Source organism: Lolium rigidum, chromosome 6, assembly GCF_022539505.1.
Source record: "Lolium rigidum isolate FL_2022 chromosome 6, APGP_CSIRO_Lrig_0.1, whole genome shotgun sequence".
Classification (NCBI taxonomy): Eukaryota; Viridiplantae; Streptophyta; class Magnoliopsida; order Poales; family Poaceae; genus Lolium; species Lolium rigidum.
This window is the reverse complement of record NC_061513.1, coordinates 103,754,818-103,764,957: the sequence shown is the minus strand read 5'-3', so window position 1 is coordinate 103,764,957 and position 10,140 is coordinate 103,754,818. Positions and strand designations below refer to the sequence as shown.

The window sequence follows — 10,140 nt, the reverse complement described above, 5'->3', positions numbered from 1 at the left end:
TTATAATTGAGGGATTATTGTGTTAGAGCTAGCGAGAGGGAAGGCGAGCGGGCTCATTCTTAGTTACTCAGTTTTTGGTGGTTAATAATGGTGGAGGGAGAGGATCTAAGGAGCCATGCGGGGAAATAATTGAATGCAGAAAAGGAACACTCTACAAAGATTTTCTGATGAGTGATAATTTATTTCTATAATAAAAAATGATGACATGGCAGGATGAGGTGGATGGCTTGAATGTAGAGAGAAATATGGTAGTTGGGGGTCTCCTATTTAGAGATAAGATTTCTTGTTAGATTAGCGTTTGACGGAAACATTAGGGGAACTTGATGGGGAGATGAGGTGGGGGCGGTGCCCCCCCGACATACACTAAGCTACGTCGTGCATGAAAAAAACTTGGTGGGTCAATTTTAGAAGACATTCACTCTAGTTCGTCCGTGGTCATCTGATCGCCCTCGATATCGAGCGACATAACCTGGCCACGATTGTTATGTAAAATGCACAATTTATCTAGAGTGCCAGGACAAGAAGTGGTGCAACGATGATCGCCGCTGCATCAGAGAGGAAGATGGCGATGCATAGCGGAACATAGACACTTTAAATTTGTCTTGTCTTCTGAGGTTTGCAAATTCGATCATGCAAAAAAGGATTTGTTGTATTATTAGCACAACTTGCCTTATGATTCAACTAAGGCAACAAAATATGGAATACAATAACCAGCGGGAGGTCGACCATAGCAAACATGTCTGCCAATATCGTGCGATGTGGCTCCTCTAGCTAGGTTATGAGCATTCACATTGGAGCTCATATATTTGGAAAGTAGTAGAGACGAATTGCGTCAAAAAAATACTAAATCTCTTTGACTACATTGCTAGAAACACCCAAATTGTAACCATTGGCCCGCCGAGACTAGTTCCTTACGGCTGGAGCTGATCATGAGATGCCAAAGTCCCGTATCTCTAGCTGACGCAGTTGCTTCTCCGTAGTCCATGGGCTTCAAGTGTTACCAAGTCCGTAGCTCCTTGACAACGACTACCGAAGCTCCCATAGTTAAGAATTTTTCCACCCCCGCACCAACATTGATCTTCCTGCAATGTGAGTTTGAAGATCAACCAACGTGATGATTTTCGAACTCGGATCGTAGGCTTTTCCACCGACTACCGAAATATTCCTGATGAAATTTTTCATAAATTTGTATGTACTATGGTAGGCACGAATCTCGAAAACTAAATAGACGGTGATGGAAACATCCACACTCATACGTGGATGTACAGAAGTATTTCCGAATTTGTATATCAAGAGAGGCTCTGAAACCCGAGCGTGCCAAACTGACCGGCATTTTTGCCTTTGTCTATTGGCGACTGCCGACTGGGTTGAAGACGTGTTTTGGGCTACTGGGTCCCGACTGGGCCGGGTTGCCCGGGTCGAAGAAGTAGGGTCGCCCCAACTAGGGATGAATCGCCGCATCCTACCCTCAAAGGCTCAAAGCCTCAAACACCCGGCAGCAGGTGTCAGCGCCTCAGCGGAGACTAACGTCCTCACCGGCCAACGCCACGGCTCGCTGCCCCACCTTCCTCTTTCTTCCCGCCCTCGCCGCCGCCCCACGCCGCGATTCCAGCGCCGACCGACCGCCCGCCCGCACAAAACCCTAGCCATAGCCACCACCCCACCCCCATTCCCCACCCTCCCTCGCATGCTCCTGGCCCCCCTCTTCTCCCGAAACCCCAGCCTCCGCTTCCTCCCGGCCGCCGCCCGCCTCGCCCGCGCCGCAATGTCGGCCTCGCCGCCGGCGGAGCTCGCCCCCAGGGCGGCCGTCACCGTCGAGTACGCCAAGTCCGCGCGCTCCGCCTGCAAGGGCTGCGGCGCCGCCATCGCCAAGGGCGCGCTCCGCCTCGGCGCCCACGCCCGCGACCCCCGCGCCGGCTACGACACCACCAAGTGGTACCACGTCGCCTGCTTCCCCGCCTCCTCGCACCCGCTCGGCCCCCTCGACAAGGTCCCGGGCTTCCTTTGGATTAAGGTTTTTTGTTGTTCCATTACGTTACTTCGTTCTGTTCTGTTGTTTCAGTCGTTTGGCTTGTCCTTTGTGGCTAAATAAACTCCCGGGTTTCTGGGCGGTGTGCAGGAGAGCGAGCGTGACGAGCTGCGAGCGCTTGCCAAGGTAGGTAGCCCATTCCCCACCTGTTGAAATGAATCTTCTATTGCTGCCGTTCCTGCTAGCCGTGTGCTGAATATCTCTGCCTACTAGATGACAATTTTGAGTTATGTAGAATGGTGTTACTTGCTAAATTTTAGTAAGGTCGAACGTTTGGGTAGCTTTCAGTAGAAACTACAAATTTTATGATGAGCAAATTGATACTGGATATATCTTATTTCCCAGATAAATTGTACAGTACTTTTGCTCAGTTCCATGAAATTGAGAAATCCACCATTTTCAGAACAACGAGAGCGACCGGACTGAACTCGGTCCATCAGAAGAGCCAAGTGCGAAGAAAGCAAAGGCAGACCCATCTTCGCCCGAATCGGCGGTGGCAGATAAGGGAGCCGTCTCTGTTGAATACGCCAAGTCTGCCCGTTCCACCTGCAATTGCAACGCAAGCATCGCGAAGGGCGCGCTTCGCCTCGGCGTCGCAGCCCACGACCCCCGTGGCTGGGACAGCACCAAGTGGTACCACGTCGCCTGCTTCCCCGCCTCGTCGCACCCGCTGGGTCCTGTTGAGATGCTCAATGGGTTTGACTCCATTAAGGTCTGGGCTCTGTGAGGCTTCATTTCGTTCGTATCTATTGTTGTTCCGTGTTTTCCTTTGGGTGCTAAACTCCAGACTTTGTGAGGGACTGCAGGATGATGATCGCGTGGAGTTACAGGAGCTAGAGAAGGTAACACATTCCCCACTTGTTGAAATGCCTATTCTGCTTGGTGGTGTTTCTGCTACCGTAAGCTGAATGTTTTTGATTTCTGAATTCCAAATTTTGCAATATTCTGTACAAATATGTGCAAGTCCATAAAATTTACTCATTTTCAGAATAATAAGAGAGACCAGGCTGCAGTCGGTCCACTGGAAGTGCCAAGTCCAAGCAAAGCAAATCCTGAAGTGGAGGTGGCAGAAAAGGCAAGTGTATTTTCTATTGCACAATATTTACCGTACTAGAAAACTTTGAGGGCTTTGGTTCTCAAGAGGTTTGGGTTTTAATTAATTGCAGTTGTTTGGGTTGTTTTTGTTCCATTCATATTTAGTTTGGAATGCTTAATTTGATACACCATGTGTAGAGATAAAGTGTCTCGCATACTTTCAAATCCCTGTACCTGTCCATCATAATATGTAGTTGTTTCCCTGATAAACTGTACATTACTTTTGTTCGGTAAAAGATATGTACAGTTCCATGAAATTGAGCAATCCACCATTTTTTTCAGGACAATAAGAGCGACCGGACTGAACTCGGTCCATCAGAAGAGCTAAGTGCGAAGAAAGCAAAGGCAGATCTATCTTCGCCTGAAGCGGTTAAGATGGAACCCTTCAAGATGCCTCAACAAGGAGATAGACCGAAAATCCCAGCCATGATGCCTTCTGAGCGCCGGTCCAAGGAAAGGCATGACCCTGCTAGCTCCAGCTACTCTAGGCGCCCTAAGCGTGGTGCCTCACGTTTCTTGACCAGCTTGTGGCAGATGTGCAAAAATACAAATGATGTTGCTCATCAAAGCCTTGCCTTGAACCAGGAAACTAGGAGGCGTCAAAATGACTTCATGGCTGCCAGAAACACCCCTGTTTTTCCTCCTGGACCTGAGATGGAGCCTGTGTATGCACCTACTTGGGAGATGCCTCCCATTGATGATGAGATGCTCCAGAACTTTGATCTCTCCATGTACGCTCACGGTGGTCTTCCTCCTCGATATGCTCAGGACCCTGATACTGATGGATATGGAGAAGATGATGATGAAGGCAACAAACAGTATGATGAGGATGACGAGGGTGATGATGATGGTGGTGATGGTGGCTCTCCACCCCCATGGACCGAGTTCTATTGATGGGTGTGCTAGCATCCCTACTCTTTTCTTTGCCTTTTTGGTGTTCTGATGCTAAAGGGGGAGGAGAGTAGAATCTACGATCACGGGGTTCCTTGGTTGCACAAGCCATGCTTGATATTTTATTTGCCTCTTATTTGGCTTGTGCTTATTTGCTTGCTTTTTCATTTCAAGAACCATTTGCTACTTTTCATAATTCATGTATGGACAAGTATTTGTATGCTTAATCTCTATGTTAGCATGATTATGCGTTATGCTTATATACCTTGATATACACATGTCCATATCATACTTGTTTCCTAAAGATATTGGGGGAGCTTCTTATATTCTACAAATGGTGCACTTTGCATTCAAACACAAATTCTCCAAGTGCACACATTATGGGGGTCTGTCTTAATATCTTATATGGAATCAAGGTCTAAAGTTTATCATAATATCTATATGTGACTCTAGCTCGGTTTATCATCGTATACCAAAAAGGGGGAGATTGTAAGGGTATTTTACCCTTATCCATTATTTTGGCAACAATGACACCGTGCTAGAGTATTTGGTCTAATACATATCTATGAGATTATTCCCAGGTATTAGCCAAAGAGGTATAATGGTGTATCAATGGAACAAGAAGGCAATGGGAGACCCCCCACTTCGACGAAAATCAACAAGGTTTTCTTCGGCACCTGACCGGCCAGAGGCCCGGTCAGACCGGCCCTGGCACCGGCCAGCCCGGCGCCGACCGGCCCCTGGTCTGGTGCCATCCGGGGCATATCCAGTAAGCCAGCTGAGCCCTCTCGGTCGGGGCCCGGTCCCAGGCCCGGTCTGGACCGGCCTGGTCCAGTCATACGCCCGGTCGGACCGGGCGGTGGACCGGGAGCACTGGCGCCAATCGAATTCTCTGCTCCGGTCTTAGCTCCGGTTTGGACCGACAGGTCCGGTCACAGGCCCGGTCTGACCGGCCCCTGCGCCAGACAGTCCGGTCTCAGGTCCGGTTGACCGGGCTCCTCGAAGAAAAAGCTGAGGTGACAAGTTCCAACGGCCAGATTTCAAGTGGCACTATAAAAACCTCTTCTCCTACCTCTGAACAGTTAGGCACTATACTACAAGGTGTTCTTGAGCTCTCTCTCTCTCTCACATACCATTGTTAGAAACACCAAAAGCCTCAGATCTACCTCCGCCTCCACCCAAAATCAAATCCCTCCGGGGAAAAGATAGAGGAGGCCCCGATCTACCGTTCCACCAAGCCAAATCTTATTCCCCCTTGTATTCATCAAGAAACTTGCTCTCTAGGGTTCCTTGGAAACCCTAGGTGGGCAACAGAGGTCCGGAAGCATCCGGACTGTGGATTTGCTCCTGACAAGATTGTGAAGGTTTGGAGGCTACCTCAAACCGATCTACCGTTCCACCAAGCCAAATCTTATTCCCCCTTGTATTCATCAAGAAACTTGCTCTCTAGGGTTCCTTGGAAACCCTAGGTGGGCAAGAGAGGTCCGGAAGCATCCGGGCTGTGGATTTGCTCCTGACAAGATTGTGAAGGTTTGGAGGCTACCTCAAAGTCTACCACAAGTGAGTGAGCTATTCCTTCATGAGATAGGCTCCGGAGAATAGGGTGAGCCTTCATGGCGTTGGGTATCCTTCGTGGGACCTCCACCCCTCCAAACGTGACGTACCTTCTTGCAAAGGAAGGGAACACGGGAATACACCCTCGTCTCCGCGTGCTATCGGTTATCTCTAACCGAACTCCTTACTTGTGATATAACTGCATATGAGAGCATTCGTGCTCGAGTTACTTGTATCCTCATATAGGTTGTCTCACCTAGTTTGCATTAGGCTCATCTTTATATTCCGCAAAGCCTAATATTGCAAAGAAAGAATTAAAATATGTAGAAACCTATTCACCCCCCTCTAGGTTTACCATCTCTGAACTATATGTTATGTGGCTGGAGGCCGTATGTGGTGAGGACGGAGAGAAAGAACTCGGATAATGGGAGCGAAGGCCGCACTCCACCCAAGCTTTCGTAAGGACGCGTTTGTCCGGATCCGGCTTGGGGGTGACGGAATCCTTCATGAAGCTCCAGTCCGGAGCAATCATGCCCTCGGTCTGAAAATCCCTGAGCTCCGTGTCCTTCACTTCGCATAGCCACCACTGACCCTTTTCGGCTTCGCGGTTCTGGGCCTTCGAAGCTTTCTTTTGCTCCGCTTCTTGCACTTTAGCGGCCATTCTAGCTTGTCCTTCGATTTCTTCCTAGAGCTCCGCTAGTGTTGGGATCCGGTTGAGGTAATTGCTGGAAGAGGCGGAAAATGGTTGAGCTAATCAGATGTCGGAAATATTGGGCGGAAGGAACGCTATAGGCTCAATGAACTTTGGCTCTGCGGAGTTTTGTTCGGGGCTATTCGGAGAGCTATCGGTATACTTAGGTGAACTAGTGGACATATTTCCGGCTCCATGCATATGGTAAAGTGGTTTGAGTAGCCGGAAACTAAATTAGCTAAGTCGTCTTCTACGGGTCCGGTGGACTTACCGGCGAGGTCGAGGTCACCGGACTTGGTGCGCAGGGCTCCGCTTGACCATGAATCGGCGGCAGACGGAATTTCCCGATCAACCGCGCTAATCTCAGGTCGAGGACGGCCTTGGAGCGGCGGCGGACGAAGCTTTCTACGGAGGAGTTCGCCGGAGTTGAGATCCGGTGGGCGACGCGGGCGCGAGGTAGAAGATGAAGTGGTGAATGCGGTGAAAGAATGAAACTTACCGAACGCGGGGGGTATTTATAGACTCTGCGCGGAGATTCGTGATCCGGATCCAACGGTAGAAATGGAACAGTCGCACCATTGGATGGCCGCCACGTGTCTTAGGTCAAAGCGGTGAAATCGATGCAGTGCTAACCTAGCTGTGCACCTCCAAAATTTCCGGCTGAAGATTCGCATCTCCGAAAATTTAGCGCGGGAAAAAGGGAAGTTGAGCGTGACGTGGGCGAAAAATCTGCCGTTACATAAGAACAAATGTTTCCGGTTGAATGAAGTCAGAAACAAGGAAGTTTTGGAAGCTCTTCAAGATTCTCTTCGGATCCGAGTTGAATGAAGTCGGAGGAATGATGAATCTCGGAGAACTTCGGGGGCTACTATTGTGGGTATACTTTATGGGTGTATCAACAGCGTGACCTAGATCCGGCAAGCCCGGGTGGCCCATAGACGGTGATGGTGGCTTATGGCCCATCGAGCGACCCAGTTGCTGTAGATCAAGATGGATGAAGTCCAGCCCAGGTAACAGGAGCCGGATCTTAACTGCCCTATGAAGATAGTCGGATCTGTGAAGACCCATGAAGTACCCGGATCCCATACGACGCATAAGGAAAGGTGGATCCTTGACGTGCATGGTAATGTAATATTCCGTAGTTAGGCATGTTGTATTCCGGCTAGGACTCTCCGTGTAAACCCTAGATCCGAGCGCCTTTATAAGTCTGATCCTGTGAGCCCTAAGGACACAACCACAACTCATTGTAACAACGCGAAAGCGCCCAACTAATTCCAGACAAGCAGCAGTAGGTCTTGTCATCGTGCAGGTGTTCCGAAGCTGGGTAAATCTCGTACCACCGTCCCGAGAACTCTCCGTCCGATGGCCCCTACTTCTTCTCCTCCTTGTGAGGATCCCTCCTCTGACGCGAATAGGCAACGATAGGCCCCGCGATGAGATTTTGTGGATACTTCAAGCCGGTTGCTGCTTGTAAGGTCCTCTAGTTAAATATACACGTGTTATGTCATCTTGCTTTTGAGGATTCCAAGTGTATTGTGATATTCTTTTTTCGACTGCTGGATCATATGGAAGTTGATATATATATATATATATTCGAAAAGCAATAGAGACGAACTACAATGACACATACCGAATTTCTTTGATTACTTTTCTATATGCACCTAAATTTTGACCATTGACCACTGAGACTACTTCTTACACAGTCGGAGCTAACCATGAGATGTTGAAGTCCCATATCAGCGGCCAACGCAAGCGCATCTGTGTGAGCTATGGCTTCAAGTGTTTCTGGGTCTGTATTGGACGACGACTACCACTACCAGAGCTCCCACATTTCAGAGTTTATTCCAACGCATGCACCTTCATCAACAAGTAAGCTTCTCCTCGCTTCCAAATTCAAATTGATTGATACAACTTGCTGTAGACCTGCTGCTGTTGATTGTGCTGTGCCAGCTTGTCCGTCACTAGGGTCTGAATTTGCTGATTGACACTTTGTTGATGCTTAGGTTGCCCCCAAACATTCCTGAGGTGACGATTCCAGAGGACACCATTGTGAACATTGCCCGGTCGCTGAGATATGAGATCAACAGGGGCTTCTTTACTTTGAAGGAGATCGGCCAGGGTCGTGATCTGAAGAAATTCCTCATTGTATGTTTGGTTATATCCTCAATTTCTCAATGCTTAATGTTGGGTTCTTCCTTTAACCTGCTCACCAACATGTGATTGTTCTTTGTATACTCAGGTGGTTGCGGGTCTCTGGGTTCTTTCTGTTCTTGGGAGCTCTTGCAACTTCTTGACATTGGCATATATAGGTAAGTATAACTTGTGCTGCAATCGCTTGAGTTCATAACCACTCTAGTTGTCCATACGAGTTGTGAACTGACGACATCCGTTCTTTTTCCCGAGTGCAGTCTTCGTGGTGCTCTACACGGTGCCAGTTCTGTATGAGAAGTACGATGACAAGGTTGATGCTTTCGGTGAGAAGGCCATGATCGAACTGAAGAAGTACTATGCCATCGTCGACGAGAAGTACCTCTCCAAGATCCCCAAGGGTCCTCTGAAGAACAAGAAGCAATAGATCATGCCCTGCAGCAACTCGCCATCTCTGTTAATCTCAAACTTGTCACCTCCCATTTTGAAGGATGGTTCTGTGTTATTGTGCCTGTCTCTAGTTAATACTTGGTACGTAGTACATATAGCTTTTGGTGTGCTGATCTTTTTGTGATGTGGAGTCATGCCAGCTGAAAACTGTTGATTTTTATTTTTGTTTCTTTTTCAACTTTCAGCATGGCTACTCTTATCTGGGAGCCACAAATATTATGGCATTGTCAATTTATCATTGCTCTAGTGCCTAGTGAACTTTGTGATGGTACTTAATGCCTAGTGCTTTATCCATTGTTTGGGCTGGAAGAGTATTGCCATATATCTATCATGAGCATTGATAAAATTTCATTGGGTTGCAACAAATATGACAAGCTTATACATCTGTATCAAAAGTTTGTGGAAGGAAAAAGTGATTTCAACAGAGTGTTCCTCTCTTATGATGGGTGCTCTGTAAATATATTATTTTGCTTTTATTTATCTGAACTTGCAAGTTGAATTGGTCCGTTCTGTTTTCTGCGTGGTTATGTGTGCATTTCTTTTTCTGATGACATAGTTCAATATCGTATATCGTTTCTGTTTATCTGATACCCATTTCTTTTGGTGTTATCTGTTCATTTCTTAAATGAGTTTCTTCTAGATGATAGCGTCACGAGAACACGAAGCATGCTGAAGTTGGTCATAGTGGGGAGTAACATAAGTAGTCATTAACAACATCCAATGCCAACTAAGCATTATGGTGACATGATATGTTATTAGGCTGCTCATAGTGGAGAGTAATTTAGACTAGTAACATATGTTATGTTACTAGTCTAAGTTACTACCTTCATAGTGGGTAGTAACTTAGATGTGGTGTCATGCAATGTATTATTAATTATGTTGTAGACTCATATTGTTTTGAGATGTGTGATGTTATGGTAACATAGCTAGTTACCACCTCACTCTCTTTCTTCATTTATTAGTATGCAATGTCATCAAAATGCCTTGATATGTGTGATGTTACTACCTATGTTACTCCCACTATGAACAGTCTTAGACTACTCATAGTGGGAGTAACATAGCTAGTAACATCACACAACTCAAGACATTTTGGTGACATGGCATGACAATGAATGAAGAAAGAGAGTGGGGTGGTAACTAGCTATATTACCATAACATCACACCCCAAGATAAAATGAGTCTACAACATAATAAATGACATAATGCATGACACCACATATAAGTTAAGTTACTCCTCACTATGACCAGCGTTAGACTACTCGGAGTAAGATACCTAGTTACA

General features: G+C 47.2%; 1 protein-coding gene and 1 pseudogene across 1 annotated transcript; both read left to right on the top strand.

Moving 5' to 3' along the window:
- The first annotated feature begins 1,765 nt into the window (after window positions 1–1,765).
- LOC124663064 lies at window positions 1,766–7,302 on the top strand (annotated as a pseudogene).
- A 727-nt stretch (window positions 7,303–8,029) lies between these two features.
- On the top strand, window positions 8,030–9,096 carry LOC124663063 (reticulon-like protein B1). The gene is made up of 4 exons (XM_047200817.1): window positions 8,030–8,097; window positions 8,264–8,405; window positions 8,500–8,569; window positions 8,669–9,096. Exons 1-4 carry the CDS (start codon window positions 8,030–8,032, stop codon window positions 8,833–8,835), a joined length of 447 nt encoding a protein of 148 aa, XP_047056773.1. The 3' UTR covers window positions 8,836–9,096.
- The last annotated feature ends 1,044 nt before the right edge of the window (window positions 9,097–10,140 follow it).

Bases quoted from the DNA above. Each gene is read 5' to 3' on its own strand.
- LOC124663063 (XM_047200817.1), top strand. From the start codon at position 8,030: ATGGCTTCAAGTGTTTCTGGGTCTGTATTGGACGACGACTACCACTAC. The intron at 8,098-8,263 runs GTTTATTCCAAC...GTTGATGCTTAG, and splicing joins CAGAGCTCCCACATTTCAGA to GTTGCCCCCAAACATTCCTG. The intron at 8,406-8,499 runs GTATGTTTGGTT...TTGTATACTCAG, and splicing joins ATCTGAAGAAATTCCTCATT to GTGGTTGCGGGTCTCTGGGT.